The sequence below is a fragment of the Abramis brama genome (genome assembly GCF_963993115.1).
Source record: "Abramis brama genome assembly, chromosome: 24".
In the NCBI taxonomy this organism is placed as follows: domain Eukaryota; kingdom Metazoa; phylum Chordata; class Actinopteri; order Cypriniformes; family Leuciscidae; genus Abramis; species Abramis brama.
In genome coordinates, this window is record NC_139986.1 from 12,064,935 (window position 1) to 12,092,691 (window position 27,757).

The window sequence follows — 27,757 nt, forward strand, 5'->3', positions numbered from 1 at the left end:
TTTTGAATTTTGTGCTAAAATTCTGTATTTTATGAACGCATGAACGGATTGTTACGAAACGTGGTATGGGTCATCAGCACGATGCCCTGAATGAGCCTGAGAAGTTTCGAAACAGCGCCACCTAGTGGTGAATTTTTTTTTTCAAATGCTTATAACTTTGGGTGTGGTCGACTTATTTTCACGAAACTCATCTTTTTAGACTCCTGAATCGTTGCCGAGTCCTACGATACCAAACATGCTAGGTTTTGCCTTACGGTTTGTGTAGCGTTGTGATTTAGCGCTTAAAAAACATTTGGCTATATCTTTGAAACCGCTAGTCCGATCGAGACGAAACCACCGTCAGAAGTTTGGAAACATAGGTCGATAGCTATACGCCAATGCCCAAATGCGAAAATATTGATGTTTAGGGGTACTAATTTCCAATCAAAGTCATGTGTCAGTCATTTTTTTCGTGTTTTTTCATATAAATGTCTATAACTCCGAAGCGAATTGAGATATTTTCACCAAAATTGACACACATATGTATGGGCTCACTCTGAGGACACGTAAAAAAAATTGTGGGACTGAGCCTCTTGGTGGCGCTATAATTGAACAAAATATGAAATTCCCATTGACTTCAATACAGTTTTGTGAAATAAAATGCTATACTAAACAAATGCATTGGTGTAATATTACGAAACTCAGATTGTGTCATCAGCACCATCCCCTGAAGGCAACCAAAATATTTCAAGACAGCGCCACCTAGTGGTCAAAAGTTATAACAAAATTTCCAAAAAGGCTAATAACTTTTGAATAAATCTGGCTATTGAAATGGCACGGGTCTTAATAGATTCCTTGGGTCAAGCCGAGAACATAGATACCAAGTTTTCCTTATTTGGCCAAACTTCCTGTCCGCCATCTTGATTTTCATTCAAAACCTACTTTTTCGAACTCCTCCTAGACCGTTTGTCCGATTTTCACCAAAATCGAATCGTATCATCTCCAGACTGTGCCGACAAAAAGTTATGGATTTCGTGTCGATTGATGAAACCGTTTTCGTATAGCACAGCAGCAAAGTTGAGGCATGATGCCAAAATGACTATTCAGGCTTTATATCTGCAATGCCTCGACATATTGACACAAAACTTTGTATGTGTCACTGTCTCCTTACTCTGACCACACCACATCAATTTCGTAACAGCGCCACCTTTTGGTCAAAAGTGACAATCCATTAAATCATATTTTGAATCACTTTTTACATGATTTTTCAGCCATTTCGCCTAAAATCCTCTTTAAATGTCTTTAATTGCTCATTGTTGCAGTTGGTCTGACACTTTCAGACATGTTGGCATGTCTTGTCGTCTTATTCTGCTTGGCCCCGGTAATTGCTGCTTGCAGCTATATTTCTTCTTCTTCTTCTTCTTCCGCCATGGGAGTCTATGGCAGCCCATAGAACCGATTGCGGGAAAGTTGTTTTGGTTTGACATTCTGATAGAGGACAGTCCCAACATTAAATACACCAATTTTGGTGTTTCTAAGTCATTCCCTCTAGCGCCACCACCTGTCCAAAGTTTCACTTTTACTTTGCTAATAACTTTTGAACCGTAAGGCCAATCAACAAAATTATTTTTTCCTCTGATTCCTGAGCTCATGGCGATTCGATTGCACCCTATGACGTCATTTTCCGTCATAAAAATATGGCCGCCATCTTGAATTTTCAAAAAAAGCTACTTTTTCGAACTCGTCCTAGACGGTTTGTCCGATTTGCACGAAAATTGAACCAGATCATCTTCAGGTAGTGCTGACAAAAAGTTATGGAATTCAAATGGATTCGTCAAACCGTTTTCGATAAACGCACAAATACATTTTACGTAGCGCTAGCAAAAACAGTCGTAAGGCCGTATCTCCGCAACGGTTTATCGTATTCAGACCAAACTTGGTACTTGTACTCACAAGCATGACCTGAGGCTACATGCTGTGTTTCGGCGCAGCGCCACCTACTGGTCCGGAGATATGAAAAATGGCTATTTTTGCTTATAACTTCTGAACAGTTTGTCCAAAAATCATAAAATTGGTCTCGTTAGATTCAGGGCAACATGCCGAGTCGACTGATATCCAATTTGACCATATCGGTCGTTTTGGCTGTCGGCCATTTTGAATTTTGTGCTAAAATTCTGTATTTTATGAACGCATGAACGGATTGTTACGAAACGTGGTATGGGTCATCAGCACAATGCCCTGAATGAGCCTGAGAAGTTTCGAAACAGCGCCACCTAGTGGTGAATTTTTTTTTTCAAATGCTTATAACTTTGGGTGTGGTCGACTTATTTTCACGAAACTCATCTTTTTAGACTCCTGAATCGTTGCCGAGTCCTACGATACCAAACATGCTAGGTTTCGCCTTACGGTTTGTGTAGCGTTGTGATTTAGTGCTTAAAAAACATTTGGCTATATCTTTGAAACCGCTAGTCCGATCGAGACGAAACCACCGTCAGAAGTTTGGAAACATAGGTCGATAGCTATACACCAATGCCCAAATGCGAAAATATTGATGTTTAGGGGTACTAATTTCCAATCAAAGTCATGTGTCAGTCATTTTTTTCGTGTTTTTTCATATAAATGTCTATAACTCCGAAGCGAATTGAGATATTTTCACCAAAATTGACACACATATGTATGGGCTCACTCTGAGGACACGTAAAAAAAATTGTGGGACTGAGCCTCTTGGTGGCGCTATAATTGAACAAAATATGAAATTCCCATTGACTTCAATACAGTTTTGTGAAATAAAATGCTATACTAAACAAATGCATTGGTGTAATATTACGAAACTCAGATTGTGTCATCAGCACCATCCCCTGAAGGCAACCAAAATATTTCAAGACAGCGCCACCTAGTGGTCAAAAGTTATAACAAAATTTCCAAAAAGGCTAATAACTTTTGAATAAATCTGGCTATTGAAATGGCACGGGTCTTAATAGATTCCTTGGGTCAAGCCGAGAACATAGATACCAAGTTTTCCTTATTTGGCCAAACTTCCTGTCCGCCATCTTGATTTTCATTCAAAACCTACTTTTTCGAACTCCTCCTAGACCGTTTGTCCGATTTTCACCAAAATCGAATCGTATCATCTCCAGACTGTGCCGACAAAAAGTTATGGATTTCGTGTCGATTGATGAAACCGTTTTCGTATAGCACAGCAGCAAAGCTGAGGCATGATGCCAAAATGACTATTCAGGCTTTATCTCTGCAATGCCTTGACATATTAACACCAAACTTTGTATGTGTCATTGTCACTTCACTCTGACCACATCACATCAGTTTTGTAACTGCGCCACCTATTGGTCGAAAGTGATAGTCCATTAAATCATATTTTTCTTCACTGTTTCTATGATTTTTCAGGCATTTTGCCTAAAATCCTCTTTAATGTCTTTAATTGCTCATTGGTCTGACACTTTCAGCAATGTTGGCATGTCTTGTCATCTGATTGTGCTTGGCCCCGGTAATTGCTGCTTGCAGCTATATTATAATGTTTTACCGTTTGTTGAATGCTGTTTGTTTAAAAACAGACACAATTATGTAGATTTATAATAGTGATTGTCATTTAAGTTGTCGGCCATAATATATTTTATTTGGGATGCACAATATATCAGTTATCCGCCTTTGATCATCTTTCTTTCTTGGTCCTCAATCTATCATTATCACTATCTTAAGCTCTTATAAGACAGTGTAGTACGTCAGTGGGTCACATCTTGTTACTTGATTCCAAACTATCGGGCCTCTTGGGTCTGAAACATTAATGTTGATTAATTTAAAAGATCTGTCCCGGAGTATTGGATGACAATGCTGGTCTGCTCATCCTGATACGGTTCCGTCTCTCTCTCAACAGGCTCTTTGTGTGGATGGCTGTATTTGATATGTTTTCTCTTATTTCTTCTGTGCTGTGCTTATGCTGTGCCAAGTGTCATGTATCGTATTAACACAGTCTCTGCTCTGTTTCACCGTCTCTTCCTGCAGCTCCAGAATCTGAGTCATAATGTGATCTTCACTCTGGACTCTCTGTTGAAAGGCGACCTGAAAGGCGTGAAGGGGGTGAGAAATATTTTTTTTCAGACCATGTCTCATAGAACGTCAGACCTGCAGAGGCTAAATACAAATGCAGATGCAGAAAAAACTCTTATCATCATCCAATTGCACTTGGATACAAACCCAGAAACAAATAATATCTTGAAAGAAGATGTTGTAGACCTGTAGAAGTACCTGAGCTCTGTTCTAGTAAATAGCTTCATTACATCACAAACTAGACTAGCCCACTGCAGTTCTAATCTAGTGAACTGAATCTGAGAGTGGTTTAAGTGTAGCTATTTTTGATGTCTTGTCTATCAGAAGATCAGACATCTGACTGCTGCACCAGTAGCCAATCAGAACCCACTAAGGGATCTGTCAGTTACCAGAAGTAACTGTAATAGTCATATCTACAATTGGTGCTTTAGATATTTATCAAAACAATGATGTAATGAGGCTGTTGTGGTCCTAATGTGCCGTTTACCTTACTGCTGGAAAGATATCATCCTTCAACGCTGATGCAGATGGATTTGTGCACTACCTAGTCTTTGACATCTACTTTGTTGTGAAAATGAGGCACTCTAACTACTGCACTTGCCTCATTAGTTTTTTTTTTTTGTTCTAAATACTTTCCTTTTTTTGTTTTCAGGACCTGAAAAAACCCTTTGACAAGGCTTGGAAGGACTATGAAACGAAGTTGTAAGTTTGCTCAATGAATGTTAGCTAAGTCAGTGGTTTTCAATCCTGGTCCTGGGGACCCACCACTGTGTATTTATCTGAAACACTAGCTGTGTCTCATTTCGAAGGTTGCATCCTAGGTAGGACACATCCTCTGTAGAATGACATATGCGAAGTGTCCTCAACCTACCGTACAGTAGAATTAAACGAGATGGCCTTTGTATGGCATACATGCGGAAAGGGAAACTGAAGCTATAACGTTGCTATGCCAGCATGTTTACAGCATCATTGCACGCACTCGCAGCTCTTGCAAGCTCTGAATGAGAATCATTTCTGAGGTGAATTTTAGTAGAGTTGTAAACGGAGTGAAAAGAAAATGTATTTTGTGACTGTAATTGTTTTACTTTATTTACTGTTTGAGGAGTTTTGCCGTACTTCCAACAACAGATAGGAGAAAGGAGGAAGAATTTAAGAAAGGGCAAAATGTATCAGCTTTGATGTAAATCGTAAGCTAATATTTTAGGCTATAATTATGAATCTATTTAGCTATATATAATATCTATTATTATATTACTGTTGTGTTGCCAATTACGTGCTTTTTTCCCCCATGTCAACCGTGAGGTAAAGTATTAGTGTTTGTGATGACAATACCAATATTAATAACAACCATAAACTTTTTTTGACAATAAAAATAAAATAAAATAAAAAATGCATCACTAACAATAAAGTTGTACCCATTAACATTAGTAAACACAATAGTTAACATGAAATAACAAATTACAATAGAATATTGCTCAAAATTAAATGCTGTAATATATACCACATAAGGTGAGGAAACACTTGTTATCCTGTTTACTACGCAACTTAAAACACAAAGCTTTACACGACTTCGGGCACTGGTAAGTACAGTAAGGAGTCTAAGGACCCTGGCTCACTACACATTGGCACACTGATTGCTGGCAACATGACAAGGTCCTCAGTGTACAACATCACTACTGGTATTTATGAACAAAAGCAGAACTGAAATCTTTCTGACATAATTTTTTAATGCTATTTAAATTATGATAAATACTTTGCTTGTTATATATACATGCCACATTTCTGCCGTAAATAAATTATAATTATTTGCTAGATTGTTCATTACTAGTGATGTATGTTTAAGCTGAAATATAATTAAATAATGGTTTGTATTTTAAAGAACATCTATCGTGTGTCATTGTGTAGAGAGTTGGCTCATGTGATTTATGTTTCGATCTTCAGAACTTCCGTTAAGGGAACATAGTGAGAGCATCGATGATCACTGGTTTTCACGGTGCATTGTGGGACGTTTTAGGGAGCAACATTTTCAGTGCACTGGAATGATTTTGCGATTGAGACAGCCCTTTAAATGCCTGACTCCCTGATTAGTGCCCTGATTAGATAACTAGGGAACTGATTGAGACGCACCCAGGATCAGGATTGAAAACCACTGTGCTATTGTGTCTTTATACACTTTTGTCCATTCAGACCGATTACTTTGTCTGTGGGCTGTTGCAATTATCAGTAATTTAACTGCATCATCAAAAAGCATGAGCGAGATAATTTTCTCCCCCGCAGATGTGAGATTGATGTGAAATAAACACAGTACTCTTATTGCCAACCAACTCAGATGAATTTGTGCTAAATATACAAATTTCTTTCAATCTTTCAGTACAAAAATCGAGAAGGAAAAACGTGAGCACGCCAAGCAGCACGGGATGATCCGAACAGAGATCACTGGTGCTGAGATCGCAGAGGAGATGGAGAAAGAACGGAGGCTCTTCCAACTACAGATGTGTGAGGTCTGTAGTGCACTCAACTTGTCCTTTTTTTACCAGAAACATGCCATATCATATTCGGAATATAAACTTGTAACTTTGTTTACTAATATATAAATGAATATTCAGTTCATTTTGAATGGTAATAGATACAGACAGTTATGAAAAGTCAAGCTATTCAAGAAACACAATTTTGGACACTTAACATACTGTATAATTTTGGTCTGGATCAATGTTACTAAAATGCAGCATATTAAATGGCAAGTGAGCATCTTTAATATTTCCAGAAGTGAATAGCAGAAAAATAATCTTCCTGTTTCTTGTTTTTAGATTATGCTGAATACATGTAGCCTATATTGGAATATTTCAATAGTTGTGGTGCTTTTAAATATTTTTTCCAGATTAAAGGCTTACACATTAAATACATGTACAAGCCATGGTCAGTGATATTTTCTACTAGTGCTCCCACAACCCAAAACACTTTGTACTGATAATGTAGCTTACAGATCTGTCTATATAGCAATTTTCACCAGCATAAGACCACAGGTTTTGTTAATGATATTAACATTCATAAAACCACAGATGCAGCCAATCAGAGGCCTTAAATGGATCTTTGACTGTTACAGGTTGCTGTATTAGTAGTCACATCACTAGCTGTTGTGATTGGTTTTCCTAATATAAATCAGGAGTTTGTAATGCTTCAATTTGAGTGAAAATGGCCTGTTTATCTTAGTTTAATGATTCCCTCAGCATTTGAGCAGATGTTTTATGGATTCATTATCATCAGTGTTGTTTTTGTTCATTAGGGAGGATAGCTGTGGGTTATTTAACATGCTAATGAATTGGGTTTGTCATTTAGAATTGCATCTTGAATTCATTTAATTGTGCATCAAGGGTTTGTTAGGTTGCTTTTCAAATGCTCCAGGACCAAATCACATGATACAATCTAATACTTTAATTCAATTACCCATTTTACCTTATAATTAAGCACTAATGTAGAAGAGGCATTTGCATATTACTGAAAAAATCAATGACATTATTTATGATTGTCTTGACTTTTTCATAATTTAGCAGTCTTCTGTTTTTGGTTGTTTCCTGTTGTCCTTTCTTGGTGGTTACACATGAAAATCCAAATATGAGGCCAATGAATAATTCATTATACAGTGAGATGACTCATTCAAGATACAGGAAGCATCAAAGGAAATGGCAAACCCATGACAACTTCAGCAAACACATACGCTACTACGTGCATTATACTGAATATAACAAAGATAAGCTCACACTCTAACTAAATTAGGAAACTGTTCATACTGTTATATGACTCACATTGTTTATGAAACAACTGTGACTCAAAGGTTGTGTACAAATAAAATCACTTACTCTAAGATGAGCAGAATGTGTGCCATTTCATCTCAAGATATATTCAGACATGCAAGGGGCCAAACAGGACGGATTAAGTTTCTGAGCATAGCCAAAAAATTGTTAGCTGGCAAGTCTTTGCATTGTTCTGGAATATACCCCTCTGGGATAAACCGGGATTACGATGATGTTTAATTCATTTTTTTTGTGGGATTGGTTTGTCACTGTATGTTCGTGTCAGATTTAGAAGATAAGATTTTTGTCCCTTTTCAGTTGCTACTGAAATAAGAACAGTTATGCATAATCGTTCAATCAAATATTTACATTTAAATATGTGCCCCCAGAATGGCGCTTGTAGATTTGTCATGTATTACAAATAAAATTTCAAATCACTTAAGCATTCAAAATCCTTAAATATCTGTTGGTTCTACTTTTGGGATACTGAACTGTGTTGTTATCAAATTATGTCTGTTTCTGCAGTACCTGATCAAAGTGAATGAAATAAAGACCAAAAAAGGGGTTGACCTTCTTCAGAACTTGATCAAGTATTACCACGCGCAGTGCAAGTAAGTGACATTTTTGCGTTCAGATGTGTTTTTCCTTGACAGATATTTGCAATATCAGTATACTAAATAAGTAGTCCAAAAGTCCATACATCATACATTTAGTTTGTAGAACTGTCACAATAAATGTGTATGGGACATGTGAGGAAATTGTTAACTGAAAGTGTTATTGATCCATGTAGCCTTGCAAGTGTCATTGGCCTGAAGGTCTGAAATAAAGTGATGATCTGAAAGAAAGAACTGAAAATGTTGCACTTTTTTCCCTCTCACTCTAAAGGTTAAGGTTATTCTGAGCTAGTGTTATCATTGACCTATAGATGCATCAGCAGAAACCTGCAAGCTTTATCTTGCACTTCAAGACTTTCATGGGTCATTATTAAGACGAAGTTAATGTTTGCGATTAAGTAAATATTTTTCTTGCTATAATTTTTTAATGCTGTTTTAACAGTTCCACTGTGTTCTATGTGGTTTCTAAGAAAACTTATCAGAAGCACTAGCGTATCTAGTAGAGCACCCGTTTATCAGTAAATCAAGGGAAATTACCTGTTAATAGATAATTAACTTTAAAAAAGTTTTCAGATTTATTTTCTTTTAAAAGTAACCGTAATGGTCCACTTAAGACATTGTACTTACTATAAGTAACTTTGCTACTACATGTCAACTAACTCTCATTAGTTAGTATTAGTATTAGTAGACTGTTAGTAGACTGTTGGGTTAGGTATAAGGGTTAGTAGAAAAAGTTGACATGACATGCAAAGTTAACTAGTCAGTAAATTTTCTGTTGGGGGAATCAAAATAAAATGTTATCAGATATTAGTCAGACAGTTTACTAATACTCTAATGACTGGTAGTTGAGTAGTTGCAAAGTTACTTTTAGTTAGTAGAATGTCTAAAGTGGACTGTTGAGTGTTACCTTTGTTTTTTTAACTTAATCGCAATTAAAAAAAATTTATGAAGTTATAGCGAAGGCATTATGCATGCTTTGCTTAGTTCTCTACACTTCTTTATTAATTTGATAAAATACCCCAAGGTCACTTAAATGCAGAATCATGCTCAAATCTCATACATAAACATCAGATGGGTCTTGATAGCAGAACGTGTGGCCGGCTGGCCGCAGTGTCTGAACCACTGACTCATCTAATTTGACGCACACTCTTGGCAGTTTGTTAGTGTTGGCACTATATTAGTCACCTGCCAGTATTTAAAACTGGACATTTCCACCACAGCTACTCAAAAACGGCATGTTGTTGTTTATTTCAAAACTTTGAATGTTTCAAAGTTACTTTCACTAACTCCATCTCCTCTTGATGTTTGCAAGTTTCTGTGTTGTATAGACTGTGAAATTGTCTATAATTTCCCCTGACTCTATTGACAGAATATGTATGGTCTTTAATGGCTTTAATGTATGGTGCTTAAAATTAAAAGCTGCTTTTGTCTTCTGTTTGTAAAACATGATCTCGAAGAAACGTGTAGAAATACAAACAAACAATAACCTAATAAAAGGAAATAAAATGCAAATAAGAGATTTTGAAAGGAAACAAAGCCTGTTTTGGTTGAGGGTGGTGTCTGGTTGCAATATAAAAAAAGTGCTAATTCTGTTTTTTTGTTTTTTTGTTTTTTTATCAGCTTTTTCCAAGATGGCTTGAAGACAGCAGATAAGCTGAAGCAGTACATTGAGAAATTAGCAGCTGATCTTTACAACGTATGTACCTCACCTTACTTTATCCTAAAACTATTTGATTGGGTAAAAAACATTTCAGCTTGATTTGTTATGGATGGGATCTGGCAATACAATATCTGGGTCACATTGTGATATTTTTAAATGTGTAGTAATATAAAACTATATTGCAATCTTATACTCACTTGTTTCTCTTATAGCTGCATTACACTTCTGTGCTTTGCACAGTTATATTTATTTTTCCCTAAGATTGTTGGTCAAATAAAAATAACTGTGCATTGACTAATATTTGCCATGTTTTACCTTGCTGGACTTGGTCCAAATAAAAATTGATTCTTGGCATGAGAATATTAAAACTGTATTATGAGGTAAAATAATTCAGTACTTTACAATATCATTGTTTTTCCTTTTTTTCCTATCATTGCACCCCTAATGGTGTGTGGGTACGTGTGTAACAAGTTCTTTTTTGCTTTTGTGTGATTTAGATAAAACAAACACAAGATGAAGAGAAAAAGCAGCTCACTGCACTAAGGGATCTCATTAAATCCTCTCTACAGCTGGAACAAAAGGAGGTAGGTGTATGGTGTGGTGTGCCTCAGGGCTCTATCTTAGGACCAAGGCAAATTCTCAATTAATTGCCCAAATTAGTTTGTGAAAGCCAACCAAGTGACTTGTTTGTGATTAAACAGTTTCAATAGTGATGATTACATTTACATATGGTTTGCCAGAGTATAAATACTTCATATTTAGAATAATGTACACATATAGAGTTATAGTTAATTGTTCAGTGGCATGACACCATACAGAATGAAATATGATGGGTTGAATTTTGCAGTACATCTGTGGGTCTAATATATAACCCTCCCTAATGCTCGACCTGTACAGGGGAGAGTGTGAGAGGGAGTGCCCAGTGCTGTACCATGCTGGTAGCCAGTATGAAATAGGGCTTGCTGGTAACCAGTGTTGTGCCCCACTGGTTGCTCAGAGAAAAGGTGCTGACTGTATCATGTTTAATAAATGACATTTAAAATAAATGACAATTAATAGGTAGTTAGCTAATGAATAATTGTTGTTAACACATTGTCATGACAGCAAATTTGCATGTAATCACTGTAACTTGGTAGGAGTTTATATAAAGTCATAGGAGCAGCTAATTTGTAAGTTAGCATTACTGTAGTGTATTTATACGATTCAGTGGAACCGACACATGCTTTTCACACCCTCTGCTATTTCTCTCTCACCCGCTTCCTGTGTGGATTGAAGTCTAGAAGAGTAAGTGTTCAGCATGTACAGCATGACCTGTGTTTGTGATGGAGATCAGTGTGTGTGTGCAAATTAAATAAGTGGTTGTCAGATAAAGCTGTTGTTTTTAAAAGGTTGCAAATCTGGTGAAAAATATTTAAGATCTGTTCATATCTTTTACAAAAATGATGTGTATACAGAATCTGTTTGGATTGGTGTCTGCATGTAGCTATTTAAAGCACGTGTGTGTGTGTGTGTGTTTGTACTCGAGCAGGACTCTCAGAGCAAGCAGGGTGGCTACAGTATGCACCAGCTGCAGGGAAACAAAGAGTTTGGCTGTGAGAAGAAAGGCTATCTAATGAAGAAGAGTGATGGGTACACACACACACACCCTCAATTATCGATATGAGCTCCTGCTGTCTGCTATAAGTAGTGTTAAGAAGTACAATTGTGTTGTAGGTTGAGGAAGGTGTGGCAGAGGAGGAAGTGCTCAGTTAAAGGAGGAATTCTCACCATCTCTCATGCCACTGTGAGTATCTCAGACACATGTGATTTACTCTGTTCACTATAAACCATGTCATCCTATAATCAGCCTATTAAACAGAGGTCTAACATTTACAGTGAAAACACTTCATCAGCTTTCTGAACTTTTGCTGAATGTTTCTATAACAACCCAGACATCCCGCTGTCCCTCTTTAACAGCCCACTGGGAAAATGAGTGTTGACCACTTTATCAAATTTACTATCTTGCCTCCTCCATATCATCCTTTTCATTCACTTCCTGTCAAATGTGGTGTGCTAAGGCTTTTACTGCATTCTAAACATCAATGTCTTGGACACAGTACCAGTTACATTATCGAAATTTTGGCAACATTTCTCAGACAATAAAAGTGCATTGTCAATAGTGTAGTAATACATGAAGCACAGCTCACACAGAAGTTACTTTCAATTCAAACCAAGAAGCTTTCTTTTGTTCAACTAGCAAATTTGCATTACCAAAACTGTGTGGGGAACTTTTTCGCCCTTACGTGAAACTCCCTTTCGCAGAGATTCCTATTGAAATGAGTGGATTTTGCCAGCAAAATTTCACAGAGCAACGATAAATATGACCACAATTTAACAGAACAAGCAGCATTGTTAGCATCTCTTTCTCAGTCTAAGGTCATGCTCTCACCCTCCACATCATATGTCATCAATTTTCTTCTTTTCCCACATGTTTTATTCACTCATGATGCCCTGTGTCTCACATTTCATTATCATATCAAATCAAATCAAGACATATGCATAACAGTCTGTCTGTCTGCACTGGACTGGTCTGCGTTTTTTCGACACTTTTGTTCAGTCAATAGCCAGTATGCACAACTCTGTGCGATTGAGCCTGTATTAGGTTTCCTATAGTTTAATGACAAACCTTGCAAGTTACTTCCAAGGGTTTTGTAAAGATTTGTGTTTCTTTTTTATCTTTTTTTTATCTATGCACTTAGTGTCGTGTGTCGTGTGTTAGCGGCCCCTAAGTTAATAACTAATGATCGTTGTGACAGAAGTGAATCAATCAAAACTAACTTTAGCTGGACAATAACTTTATTCTAGAGCTGCTGTAAAGCCAAAACAATCTCTGTTACTTTAATTTCCCATTATCTCTGTAAAGCTGCTTTGAAACCATCTACATTGTTAAAAGCGCTATATAAATGAAGGTGACTTGACTTGACTTGAAATAGTATATGTGGTACGACTGCCTAAGATATCCATCTAGCACATGTGTACATAGACCAGTAATGTAAATAAATAAATAAATAAATAAAATAGTGCAGATGGTGTGCAGAAACACTTTCTGTTCTGAATGTACCCCGGACAGACTGACAAACTTGATTGTAAAACTTCTTTGGGCTGCAGACCCCAAGTAGCTTGTGAGTTAAAACCTTTTTGATGCTGTTTGGAAGTTATAGCAGGAATATAAAGTAGTCAAACATGTATTTCTCCTATTGTCACTTTTTGTTTCAGTCAAACAGGCAGCCGGTCAAACTCAACCTGCTCACATGTCAGGTCAAGCCCAGCGGTGAGGACAGGAAGTGCTTCGATCTCATTTCCCGTGAGTCAAGAAGAGATTCTTGTGGGAAACCACATGAGTGATTTGGTAGCTTACGATAATGTGTTTGTTTACTTACCATACCGAATCTTGGAAGAAAATCATCAAACTCATTTTTAAATAGTTGTGTAATTATACCATTATTGTGAATTATGACTCAAAGTCTGTCTTCTGGTGTTTAATTAGTGGAAGTCACTTCATGTGGAAACGGCTTATATTTTACTTGTCATATGTTTCAGATAACCGCACATATCACTTCCAGGCTGAAGATGAGCAGGAATTTCTGATGTAAGATTTTTTTTTTTTTTTGGTGGGATTTTCTTTGTGAATGCAGTGATGTCTATGAAATGGTTTATATGCCGATTATGGTATTTCCTCCTCTGCAATTTAACAGTTATAGCAATCTCCCTGGAACTGCCATAATTTTATGGCAAATTAGTTAATAACAAGTAATTGTAGTAAGTTTATTAAGATTTTAACTCTCACCTAAATATTTTACTTGATGTGTATTGTGCGGCGAGAAGTCTGTGCAGTGGCGTTTACTTGTCTGAAGTTGCTACTTACTCATTGGGGTCACTGACACCACAATGACATTTCCCAGACTCCTTTAGATGCAAACATTCTCACAAAAAGCAAAGCATGCACCATCTCATAACGTCTCTGAGTATTTTTAACTGCTGGCTTTGCTTCGTACCCCGTAACTCCCTGGTGTCTGTCAGAAAACTCACTCACGGAGCCATTTAACAACCATTATATAGGACTCTTAAAAGGCATTGATCAAAATGAGGCCCTTTAACCCCTTTATATGTCAGTTCTGCAGTCATTTCATTCTGGATACAACTTTTATGGAGTCAAATTGACCCACATTGGATTCAATACAATTTCCCCAAAATCACACTATGAAAAACAAGCATAACTTGCAAACATACTTTTCACACAATTCAAAAAATAAATATCAGAACTTATGATTTATAATAACAAAAAATGTTAACCACTATTTTTAAAACTGTCACCTGACTAATAGTATTATTTCTCTCATTACTGAAAAATTGTGGGAAAAGCAATTTTTTTTACCTTCACAGTGTAATAAGAAACCAACATAAATTTGATTCCATGTTGTATGTCGGAGCTCTTCAACTCCAGTCCTGGTGGGGCCAGTGTTCTGCAGACTTTAGTACCAACCTCAATTTATCACACCCTTCTTCAATTTGTACGTAATTCTGCACACCGTAAATAGCTTATTCAAGTGTTGTTTGGATAAGGTTAGAGCTAAACTCAGCAAGACACTGGCCTTCAGGACTGGAGTTGAAGAGCCCTGACATACACCATGGAATTAAATTTATGTTGGTTTCTTATTATACTGTGATGGTAAAAAAAATTGCTTTTCCCACAATTTTTCAGTAATGATACAAATAATAGTATTAGTCAGGTGACAGTTTTAAAAATAGTGGTTACAATTTTATGTGGAAAAAATCAAAGGTTAAATATTCTTTCAGATAGATTAAAATAAAAGATTACATTTTTTCCTAAGTCTTTTTCAGTACTAAAAAGTGTGGAAAAGCTCATTTTTGCTATCACGGGGTAGTACAAAAAAAAACACCATACCAACATAAAACCAGGAAATGTTTTTATTTTGGGTCTGTACAGTTGCCTTGGCACATAGAAATTGACCCGCAAACATCAAAATCATAATAGAAATTATGTGTACACTTTAAAACACATAAGTGTATCCTCACTTTGCATGCATGTTCTTGACACTTAATGAGAAAAAGGTACAATATGTCAAGAAAAAAAAAATTATATTGTATTTCAGACAACTTAAAAATCTAAATGGGTCAAATTGACCTGCAACATAATACAAAAGTTAAAAGCCAAAAGCCGGTCTTTTCATTTAGCTAATAAGGGGTCATGGCATGCATTTGTGCACAGTAATATCGCCCCATCTTTTGTAAAACAGCTTATTTAGGAATGAATGGAAACCGGACAAACATAGGAAAGGGTCTGAAAGAAGGGCTTAAATGTTGGTTTAGGATTTAGCTGTTGTTTTCTGAGGCGAAACGCTGTCTGGTTTGCACACTGGTATTTCAGCATCATGTGGCAGAGCATTTTAAGACCCTGCTTGTCAAGTTAAAAATAGTCCATCTTTTTGTTATGCAGCAAATCAGTGTCAGTTTTGAAATAATGGACCAATTAGAGATGGAGAGGGTGGGACAAGTAACTTTGAGGGTTTACAGTAGCAACTATGTACAATCACCTAATACTAATACGTTTCTGGTTGCATGTTATTCAAAGAAAAATGTTTTTGTGCTCTTCAGTTTATTTGGTTGTTATACAACTAAACAAACAAAATAGAATGCTTGTTCTAGTATTTTGTTAATGTGTTTCTGCCTCTACAGATGGATCTCAGTGTTAACTAACAGTAAGGAGGAGGCGTTAAACATGGCCTTCAGAGGAGAGCAGGGTGGAGGAGATGATGGGTTGGAAGATCTCACTAAAGCCATAATAGACGACGTGCTACGCATGCCCGGAAATGAAGTGTGCTGTGATTGTGGAGCTCCAGGTACAGATGTTGTGATGCCCTCAACTCATAAAGTGTCATGCAAAATGCTTAAATTCTCTCTCTCTCTCTCTCTCTCTCTCTCTCTCTCTCTCTCTCTCTCTCTCTCTCTCTCTCTCTCTCTCTCTCTCTCTCTCTCTCTCTCAATATATATATATATATATATATATATATATATATTTATATTGAGAGAGAGAGAGAGAGAGAGAGACGCCCTTCCGTCTGGCCATCCATCCATCCATTTATCTATCCATCCATTTACAGTATCTATCTATCTATCTATCTATCTATCTATCTATCTATCTATCTATCTATCTATCTATCTATCTATCTATCTATCTATCTATCTATCTATCTATCTATCTATCTATCTATCTATCTATCTATCTATCTATCTGTCTGTGTCTGTCTGTCTGTCTGTTTGGGTTTCTCTGCCTCCTTTCACTTTCTCCTCTCAGTCTCTTCTCCACTTGTGTTCTGCCAGCAATCTGTCTCTATTTTTTTTTTAAATCCCTACTTCTGTTTCTATTACTCCATTACCAGTGAAATGAGTCTGTCTCTCTCATGATGAAGCAGCAGCAGTGTGAGGATCAGGCAGTCAGAATAGACGAGCGTTGTTACATCACGCTCTTATGTAATTGGCTCATGCAAGCTGTGCTGAATGTTCTGATAGGGCGACTGCTGCTCCAGGGATTGTCTGATCAGCCCTTTTCTCGTTCTTTGTTTTCTCTCTCTACAAGAAGATGTAAAGAGGCCCAGTAAAGGGTCATGAGCCTTTTATACTTGTTTTAAGTTGTTGTAATAGATAAATCAATGAATAATCCATAAATCTAAGAAATATGTGCTTATAAATATAAATGTGTTTTAATACATTTTCAGGGTTATTAATGAAAATATATTTGATGCTATCGTTTTAGATGACCATCGCTACTAAATAGTGCCAGTATAAAGGGCTGTTCATACCAAGGACGATAATTATAATGCTATCTATAACTAACGAAAACTAAAAAACAAAAAACAGAGGAGAGTGTGTGAGAGCAGAGTGTGAAAGTTGAATAAGCAGAGCAATAGCACAGCCGTACATAAAATATTCAATCCACACAACATAATAGGAGGCATATCAGAGTTCAAAAGAGGACAAATTGTTGTGCGCGTCTTGCTGGCTCATCTGTGACTGAATAATCACTGAAGCTGTCAATTATGGCAAGCCGTTTTAGCTTAAATTGTACCCAGCGTTACTCGTCGTAATTGCATTTTTACTAGTAAGAATTAAATTAGAGAGCTCTACAATTCAATTCTTACTAGTAGCAATTACAATTAGAGAGCTCTCTTATTCAATTATTACTAGTAAGAATTACAATTACAAAGCTCTCTAATTCAATTCTTACTAGTAACAATTCCAATTCCAATTAGAGAGCTCTACAAATGAATTTTTACTAGTCATATGTCTCCATTGACATCCATTAATTTTTAATTACGGAGCTCTACAACTGAATTGTTACTAGTAAGAATTCCAATTAGAGAGCTCTCTATTTCAATTGTTACTACTAAGAATACAATTGCAGAGCTCTTTAATTCAATTACATTTTTACTAGTAAAAATTCAATTAGAGAGCTCTGTAATTGCATTCTTACTAGTAAGAATTTAATTAGAGAGCTCTCTAATTGTAATTGTTATGAGTAATAATTGAATTGTAGAGCTCTCTAATTGTAATTGTTACTAGTAACAATTCAATTGTAGAGCTCCATAATTAAAAATGAATGGAAGTCAATGGAGACATGACTAGTAAAAATTCATTTGTAGAGCTCTCTAATTGGAATTGGAATTGTTACTAGTAAGAATTGAATTAGAGAGCTCTGTAAATGTAAATCTTACTAGTAATAATTGAATTAGAGAGCTCTCTAATTGTAATTGCTACTAGTAAGAATTGAATTGTAGAGCTCTCAAATTTAATTCTTACTAGTAAAAATGCAATTACGACGAGTAACGCTGGGTACAATTTAAGCTAAAACGGCTTGCCATAGTCAGTTGCTTCAGTTAAATACGAGCTACACAAATCTGCACTCTTGCGAAAAAAAGCCTGTTATAATCAGTGAAGCTGTCTATCTACGCTGTGCAATGAATATTTTATTGACAATGTGTTTATACTTTGAGCGGATTCTGCACAACTAAAACACATCTGATTTGCCATTTGCGTTCACGCGCTCAACAGATATGTCTGTGATTGGCTACCAAGCTCAACGCTACAAAAACACGTTTTAAATAGAAACCTTTAACGCTCTTCACAAAGCACTTACACAAACACTCACAGGAGCGTTTTAAAGAAGCCGGCTATCAGAGAGAATCGGGACTGCAGAAAGGCAGGTATTGTCACATTAAACAATGAAACCTTGGGCAGGACAAAGATTCATTTTGACGGCCGCCAAAAATATTTTCAATGCAGGAAAAACCCAGCAAACTTTTTAAAAGGTCAGGACTCATTTTCCCAGGGCCCTATCAACTGTATAAACTTCTAACCCTCATTCTAACCTAAGGAAATATGACCTTTTGTGATTCCTTTACTCAAACATTTGTTTAGTTTCCTTAAATCTAGGCCTATTATATTGATAACCTGTGCATTATGTGCTAAATAAACACAGGAAACATATGATATTAGAGCGTTGCTGTGTTCCTATGGTGGTTTTTAGCATGTTTTAACAAATGTGTTCTGGGTGGTTGTTAAATTATCTTCCTGTTCCATTTCTCAGGTTTTCTGGGTGGTTATCACATTGCTATATTGCTATGCAGTAACCAATGTGTTACCAAGGTTGTTAGCAGGTCTATTTATTGCTCAGTTGTTAAGGTGTTATGGGTGGTTATTTTATGCACTTGCGTATAAAATTAGTCTTACTGTTCCATTTCTTAGGTTTAAGGTTAGGTCTGGGTGGTTATCATATTGCTATATTGCTATGCAGTAACCAAGGTGTTACCAAGGTTGTTAGCAGGTCTATTTATTGCTCAGTTGTTTAGGTGTTATGGGTGGTTATTTTATGCACTTGTGTATAAAATTAGTCAGATAATTTTATGTATCATTCATGTAAACAATGTGGGATGAGTTGCACGACAAAAAAAACAACACCAGCCTACCACTCAAGTATAAGCAATAATAATAGTGATACCTGTGGGGAATTTTGACTGATGACTCAAACTAATCAATGTTTGAACTCCTTGAAATGAATCATTCTAGCAAACTGATTCAGTGATTCAAACACTTAAATGCAGGACAGGAGGCTGTCCCGCATTCAAGTGACGCCATGACTGTAATAGTCTTATATATCTGTGTTGAGCTGTTGTTTAGCCCCTCAGCTGAGAGTTAAACAGTCTAATCTGTGTCAAGTAACATGACTTATAACACAGTGATTCATCTGTTTGAGCACAGGTTTGATTAATGAATCACTTCTAAAACATGAATGAATGCATTTGATGCTGCCTGATTGTGAGTGTTTCAGAGAAGAAATGAATGAGAGAAATAAAGAGTGAGTACATCTGGGATTTACTGAGCATGCAGAGAGTGCTGCTGAAGAAAACCTGTATCTATATTTAGCTGATGTGTCAGTCCTCTTATCTTTGTCGCCCTGTCACTGGTTCTACACTGGAGACATCACTGGCGCTCATGGAGCCACATACACACCTGTCGTCAACACTGACACGCGAATAAATAATTTCTCAAATGCTGATAACATGCCATTCTGAGTTAAACTCCTACAATATTTAGAACTCCATGTTCTAGAACAGCGTTTCTCAGCTCTAGTCCCCGGGACCACCTCCCAGAATTCTTTAAATGTCTCCCTATTCAACACATTAAGAAGCTGATGAGCTGAATCAGCTGTTTAAATTAGTGACTCATTTAAAACATTCTAGTTGGGTGCCAGGGTTTCCAGGTCTGTTCTAGAACATTAAATCATGAGTCCAACGAGGACCCCTTGTGGTAAAGAATAAAAAAATACAAATAATTTTGCACAAAAAAAAAAAAAAGTTTGGTTGCTTTTGCATGCCTCCTAATTTCCCATGTTCTTTTTTTTATGTTCTCAGATCCCAAATGGTTGTCGACTAACCTCGGAATCCTGACGTGCATCGAATGTTCAGGCATTCACCGGGAGATGGGCGTTCACATCTCACGCATCCAGTCCATGGAGCTAGACAAACTGGGAACCTCTGAACTCTTGGTGTGTTTGTTGGTGGAAACGTTTTCTTTTCAAACACAGTATAGATCAAACAGGGGATCCCAAGGGAGGTACTGCAGAGGGTCTGACAATTATTGTTTTTGTACAGTTTTTTTGAGACAAAATTCAAATATACATAAAAAAAAAAATACTTTAACCAAAGTTAAAGAAGCTAAAGTTCAGCTAAATGTTTCAATGTCCCTCCTACATTAAAATGTATCAAGTAAAATTTAAATTCTATGTGCAAAATATATTACTCTACCAGGTTATCATTAACTAAAACATTCAAAAACATTTGTAAATTGAAATATATCTGAAATAAAATATAAATATTAGATGGAAATTTTTTCTGAAAATTTCTACCTGGATATAAATGAAAACTAAAACAAATAAACCTAAATAGTTTATAGTATAAAACAAAATGTTTATAGTCGAATTAAAAATATCAATAAAAACTATCATAGTATATAAATAATACTAAAATAACACTTCTGTATAAATCAATAATTATTATTTAATTAAAAGTTTTTCTATTTATTTATTTATTTATTTGCTATGTAAGCATATATATATAGACACACACTTTATTATAAGCCAGACTGAAAATGCAACTCTGTTTTATATAATATCTAACAAAAATTATGTTTGGCCTGAAAAAGACTCCTTTAGTATAGTTTAATTAAAGCCTGTTTCATATAAAAGATTTGGAGTCAGTGCAGTGGACACATGACAATGTACTTATTCCATATTGAATAGTTACGTGAATCATATGTTTATGAATTAGATATGTTGTAGTTTATTCATCTTTCATTTTGTTTTCTTCTTTTTTTGCTTTCAGCTGGCCAAGAATGTGGGGAACAGTAGTTTTAATGAAATAATGGAGGGAAGTCTTCCTTTCCCCTCTCCTAAACCCACTCCTGCTAGTGACATGTAAGTATGGCTGGCAAACGTGCTGAACAATGACACGTAGGGAAATGCATGGGAAAAAAATAATATATAATATATTTGATGTAAATTAAATTAATTTTCAACTATTTGTTTCATGTGGTTGCAGTTTCTCAAACATTTTTGAACGATATGGATATTAATGTTAAATACTGTTTTCATTTCTCCCTCTCTTATGTCGAGCTTAGGACTGTTCGTAAGGAGTTCATCAATGCTAAGTATGTAGATCATAAGTTTGCAAGAAAAACCTGCAGCTCAGCAGCAGCCAAGATGAGTGAGTTGTTTGAAGCTGTCAGGTCACATGACCTGCTAGGCCTGATCCAGGTGTATGCTGAGGGGGTGGAACTTATGGAACCACTACCTGAAGGAGGACAGGTGAGTGACAGCATCTGAGATCAAATCTATCATTAACACATATACACTTTTCCCATTTACTGGCTGAAAAATCAATTAAGTGGCCTCTGAAAGGATTTATTAAAGCTTGAATATGAAACATACCAAGGATTCTGGGAGGAGATAGTAGGTCCACAGGAATAGAGTGTGACCAGAACTATGACTTGACATGATGGATGACCCATTCACATCAGAGCCTTTGATGAGCACAGATTTTGAGGTCTGGTGGATATCAGAAAGCAGACACTCTGGACGTGACTCGAATCCTCTGCCTTGATCTTCTCCCAGTTTTCAGCACTGAGAGACCATTGGTTTCTTCAGATGATTACTGATAGTGCTGCTGCCTGACGCTGAGATGAACAGCTGCTCCTGAGTGGGTGCAGTCGCAAAAACATCATCACTCTAAAATCATCTTGGTTTCGCTTTTTATTATGTAGCTTCTGGCTAGGGCATCAGCTGATTTTTGGTTTATCTTTTGATGAATCATCAAACATAAGGCAGTGTCCATCCATATCCATGTCAGAGACACTATCAGCCATATATTTTTAGTGGATCATCGTCATCAATACATGTGGTACGACCTATTGCAGTCTAAATAGTCTGAATATAAACACTTATAGGTGTACCGTAGTGATTCAGGATAAGACAAAAACACTGTTTGGAAAATGGATTCATGATGTACTCGCTTAATATATATATTTTGTACATTTTGAACAAAAAAAAGTTACAGACTGCAGCTTTAATAAAAAATACAGTAAAACAGTAATATTGTAAAATATTATTACAATTTTTTTTTCTATTTGAATATATATTAAATAAAATTTATTCCTGTGACTAAGCAGAATTTTCAGCAGCCATTTATCCAGTCTTCAGTGTCACATGATCCTTCAGAAATTATTTTAATATCCTGATTTGGTGTTCAACAAACATTTCTGTATTATTATCGATGTTGAAAACAGTTTTGCTGCTTAATATTTTTTTTTTGTGGAAACCATTATACAATTTTTTGTGATACATTCTTTGATGAATAGAAAGTTTAAAAGAAATAGAAATATTTTGTAACAGTATAACGGTTTTACTAGTTACTTTTGACCAGTTTAATGCATCTTATATATTAGTATATGAATAAAAGTATTAATTATCAGCTACCAATTTTTGTCTTTAATATAACATGCACAGACAAATTGTGCTATATATATATACATACATGCTATATACATACAATTTAAATGAAATTTAAAAGTTGAATAAAAATGGATCATACATTTTTTTAAATGTAGATTGAATGAGTAGTTTTAAATAATACATTGATAGATTTCTTTATTTAAATTTTTTACTGGTTATGCTAAAAATCCCTCATATTTTACACCATAAGACGACAATTATTAAGAAAGTAAAATGGGTTAACACATGCTGAATGAGTATTTGTGTGTGTGTGTTCTTGTATGTTATAGGAAGGAGGAGAGACTGCACTGCACTATGCCGTGAGGACAGCTGACCACACCTCTCTGCACCTGGTCGACTTCCTCGTCCAAAACAGGTATTAAATACCTGCTTATTACCACAAAATAACTGGGAGGATTATCAGTTTTCTGTATTTTGCAGTGAATGATCTTCAGCATTCGTTTTCTCCTTACCTTGTGTCCTCAGCTGTCAGGCAGTCACCTCTTGTTTTGTTCCATCACTGTTATCATGCAGAGCTTGATGGTTATCCAGGATGAGTTTTTAATGTGTTTTTTTCTTAGGGTGACAGGTGTTCATGTACAAGCTCTAGATCTTTTGAAGGGATTATTATGCAGATAATAGAGTAATTTAAGTTCAGCTTTGGCTCAATTTGCTCTCTGCTGTGTGGATTAAAGTTGCATAACAACATTGGAAGATCACGTCATGCCTGAGCCAGAACTATACTTGGCTCACATCCTAGTAAATAATCATAATTCAGTTTCCCTGAGAACTGGAACACTGAAACGATTCCAGGTTTGCACTGAAGGTTGGTTTAAGAGAAATATTACAGCAGAAGGGAAATAAATCCAACTCAGACAACTGGGACTGTATTATTTCTTTGGACGCATTGGCTCACTCTGCTCCAACTCCACTTCAGGTTTTCCTTTCCCCACTCCTCACTCGGACCCTGATCACATTTGAAAGATACCCCGTCCGAGTTACTTCCAAATTAGCTCAATTTTCAGGGGGTTATTTTAAAATAAAGTGAAATCATGCTTGTGCGATTTCCGTACAGTTGTAAGGGTGATTAGTTTGATGATATAATATTAAAGGCATAGTTCACCCCAAAATAAAATAAAATTCTGTCATCATTTACTCACCTTTAAGTTGTTCTAAACCTGTTTGAGGTTCTTTGTTCTGTTGAACTCAAAAGAAGAATGTTGGTAATATTTTGAACAATGTTGGTAACCAAAAACTGTTGCCCATTGTTTTCCATAGTATGAAAACAAATACTAGTTTGTTTATAGCTAGCCATGGATTATGTCGCTTATACCATGGTCATTTGCCAGCATTGACAATTTAAAGTTGTCATTGATGTTTGCAGCACTTAATTTGACTGGAATTGACGGTTATTTTCGTCAACTACGACTTGTTAGATCTAGCATTCTGCCCGCTTTAAATCAGACACCGAGAAAAAGTAGCATATTAAGGTTACATTTATTTGATTGAATTATGACATTTATTTTAGGGGTGTAACAATATATCGTGTCACAATATATCGCAAAACAAAAATGCAACAATATGTATCGTGGAGGGGGGTGGAGATGGAGGGGTATTTGTGGGTCCCTGATAATGCCAAATTTCTTATGTTACCAGTAAAAAGTGGCCTACATTATTTTAAATATATCTAGTCGGTGACAGAGTGCAAGCATATTCGTCAAAAATAATTCTGTATTTTCAGCTTCAGAATCATCAATATTTATATTCTGGTGTCACTATTGTCCTGTGCTTTGGTTTATCAGCGCCAAGTCCAAGCTTATTCGTTTACACCCGCAATGTAAAATCAAATGTAGCCTTTTAGTCAACAGTAAAACATTTTGTTAACCTTTTAACATATGTCTTGGAGTATCGCAATAATATCGTATTGTGAGTTCAGTATCGTGATATGTATCGAATCGTGACATGAGGGTATCGTTACACCCCTAATTTATTTGAATGAAGTAGCCTATCGGGATATACTGGTGTAGATGTGTAGCCTCTCTCTGTTTTTTACTTTCTCTGTAGTCTCACTAGGTAAACAGAACTAGGTCATTGACTTGCTCTCTCCCCATGTGTGCAGTTTAGTCACTGCTGACCCAAATTCATGTAGATTATAAAGGTATGAAGCAGCTCATTAAGAGTGAAAATGTTGTTCATGTCACAGCCTCAAGGAAAGATTTGAATTTGAAAACCACCACCAAAATTGTTGCAGATTGGTTTAATACATGTTTATTTTGCTTTATGTTGGAAGTTTTCAGTTCTAACATGTACAGTGTGTTTTTTATAGTGCAATACACTCTCATATGTCATAAGATCAAGGAAAATTTGATCCCTCATGTCTCTGTCCAGTGGGAATCTGGATAAACAGACGGAGAGAGGAAACACGGCCCTGCACTACTGCTGCATGTATGAGAAACATGAATGCCTCAAACTACTGCTGAGAGGCAAACCAGCTACTGATATCAGTGAGTTACACATGCTGTTTTTATTTTGTTCATGTTTTATTATACTTATGTACTTATGCTTAGGCAAATAGTTAATCTTTAGCAAATCTCAAAAGGAATATCCATTTTTCATACTGTACATTATAGTGATGTGATGCCTGAATTTACTTGTAGCATTTCAAATGATTGATTTTAGTGTTTTATTTTTGGTTTATTTATTATAGAACTTTAATATCTTTGCGTCACTACTTGCATATATATATTTACTTAGACACCAAATACATACAAGCTTGAGTAAAAGTACAGTAAAGGATAATTATGTAGATGGGGCAACACACAGCAGAATACAATCAGACACAACGAAATGTAATACAACTTAAGAATGGTAACATTCAGAAAATAAGTGAGTTTTGAGCATAGTTTTAAATTCAGAAATAGTATTAACACAACAGAGTGATCGGGGGAGAGAGTTCCATAGTTTGGGTGCAACAACAACACTGAATGATCTGCCCCCCATTGAAGCTAGGCGATGCCGAGGGACAACGAGAAGGCTAGAGTCAGAGGATTGTAGAGAGCAAGTTGGGGTGTAGGGGTGGAGCACGTTACAAAGATAGGGGGGAGCCAAGCTGTGCAGAGATTTAAAAGTGAGCAGGAGGATTTTGAATTTAATACGATAAGCCACTGAAAGCCAGTGAAGATCGTACAAAATTGTGGTGATATGAGCAGAACGCTTGGTGTGGGTAAGTATTCTAGCAGCAGAGTTGTGAATGTATTGCAATCTGGAAATGGAGCTAGCAGATAGACCAATGAAAAGGGCATTACAGTAATCAAGACGTGATGTGACAATTGCATGGATGACACTTTCTGCGTCTTTGATACTGATGAAGGGACAGAGCTGGGCGATGCGATGTAGATGAAAGAATGCTGATTTGGCGATAGAATTAATATGAGCCTGGAAAGAGAGAGAGGAGTCAAAGATTACACCTACATTTTTAACAGTACTAGATGGTTTGATGTGAGAGCCAGCAATCTCACAGGTGAAATTGGTAGGAATTTTGCTAGTGAGTGACGGAGGTCCTGTAAAAATAATCTCAGTTTTGTCCATGTTAAGTTTTAGAAAATTTGAATGAAGCCAATCTTTTATTTCATGCACACAAGCAGAGATTTTGTCAGCTGTGACAGATAGAGCAGGTGTACAGATGGTATATAATTGGATGTCATAAGCGTAAAAATTATAATTAAAACCATGACGGTGGAAGATCTGACCAAGAGGTAATATGTAAATTATGAGTAATAATGGCCGAGAACGGATCCCTGGGGCACACCTTGCTTCAGGGGGACAGTAGGTGAGCGAAAATCTTGTACTGAAATGTAGAGTTGTCTGTCAGAGAGATAGGAAGAGAACCAAGAAAGAGCAGCACCAGAAATACCCACATCCGATATGTATATGGTCTGGTTAAAAATGTGACTTCCTGTTTCAGCCAATCAGAATGGAGAAACCGCTCTGGATGTGGCCAGACGGATGAAGATCATCCAGTGTGAGGAAGCGGTGAGTAACTTCTGGGTCAGAAGATACAATCTTTCCTATGAAAACTGTTAATCGAGGTTCTTCAAGATCAATAGGGGGTATTAGAGATGTGCTAAAGGCCCCAAGGTGTAAAGATGTGGTTGTTTTTGTAGATCTAACTTGTGTTTGTGTGTGTGTGTGCTTCAGCTGGTACAAGCCGCTGCGGGGAAATTTAATACTAAAGTCCATGTGGAATATGATTGGAATCTCAGACTGGAAGAGCTTGACGAGAGTGACGATGATCTGGACGACAAAGTAGCGCATTACCCTTTGAACCTATCTTTAAATATTCAAACTTCTCTGTCTCAGAGACTAAAAGATTTTCTCATTGTCTTTCATTCCCAGCCCAGTCCCATTAAGAAAGATCGTTCTCCCCGTCCGCAGAGTTTCTGTCACTCGTACAGTCTCTCTCCTCATGACAAGCTCTCTCTGCCTGGTTTCATTGGCCAGCGTGATAAGCAGCGCCTCTCATACACTGCACTCACAAATCAGATGTACAGCGTTTCCACTGACTGCCCGTCCTCTCCCGTCGCAGATGCCCCACCTCTGCCACCCAGGAACGCAGGCAAAGGTAACCCAGAAACACAACAGCCAATCAGATGCCACAGAACATAAAACTTGTTCTAACCAATCACATGTTCTTGTGAATCCATAATTGTGTTAATTTCAATAATTATATTTGTATAGAGTATTAATCAAACTCCCAGCTTCTGTCATTTTAGTTCAGTTTGTAGTCCTAAAACTTGGATGTGTTCCTTATGGAGTTTCAAATGGGTTTTTGATTAAAGAGTAAGGACTTTAGTCAGCACCTTTGAAGAGACTTTCACGTTTTTTTTACAACATAAATTACTTTGAATCATACCTTAAATATGAATTTTGAATCCTCTGGGGTTTTTTAAATGTTACAAGCAAGTTGTTAAACAAGAAATACAACAATTCTAAAAACATCCTTTTGGTAGTTGTAGTCCTTATATAGCAACTTGCAGTGTTATTTTTAGTA

General features: G+C 36.5%; 1 protein-coding gene across 6 annotated transcripts in view; it reads left to right on the top strand.

Annotated features, from left to right (window-relative positions):
• asap1b (ArfGAP with SH3 domain, ankyrin repeat and PH domain 1b) overlaps nt 1–27,757 on the top strand; it is a 90,895-nt gene that overhangs the window by 48,888 nt on the left and 14,250 nt on the right. For 3 of the 6 annotated variants that reach the window (XM_084103391.1, XM_084103389.1, XM_084103393.1), the window contains exons 6-24: nt 3,997–4,071; nt 4,694–4,743; nt 6,413–6,542; nt 8,358–8,443; nt 10,067–10,142; nt 10,604–10,690; nt 11,632–11,735; nt 11,820–11,889; nt 13,362–13,449; nt 13,686–13,734; nt 15,843–16,006; nt 20,075–20,208; nt 21,044–21,135; nt 21,339–21,525; nt 22,998–23,083; nt 25,096–25,211; nt 26,672–26,739; nt 26,905–27,012; nt 27,103–27,328. In XM_084103391.1, the coding sequence (XP_083959517.1) occupies nt 3,997–4,071; nt 4,694–4,743; nt 6,413–6,542; nt 8,358–8,443; nt 10,067–10,142; nt 10,604–10,690; nt 11,632–11,735; nt 11,820–11,889; nt 13,362–13,449; nt 13,686–13,734; nt 15,843–16,006; nt 20,075–20,208; nt 21,044–21,135; nt 21,339–21,525; nt 22,998–23,083; nt 25,096–25,211; nt 26,672–26,739; nt 26,905–27,012; nt 27,103–27,328 (1,996 nt within the window). The remainder of the gene's footprint in view (nt 1–3,996; nt 4,072–4,693; nt 4,744–6,412; nt 6,543–8,357; nt 8,444–10,066; nt 10,143–10,603; nt 10,691–11,631; nt 11,736–11,819; nt 11,890–13,361; nt 13,450–13,685; nt 13,735–15,842; nt 16,007–20,074; nt 20,209–21,043; nt 21,136–21,338; nt 21,526–22,997; nt 23,084–25,095; nt 25,212–26,671; nt 26,740–26,904; nt 27,013–27,102; nt 27,329–27,757) is intronic. The other 3 variants (XM_084103392.1, XM_084103390.1, XM_084103394.1) reach the window with 1 other exon arrangement.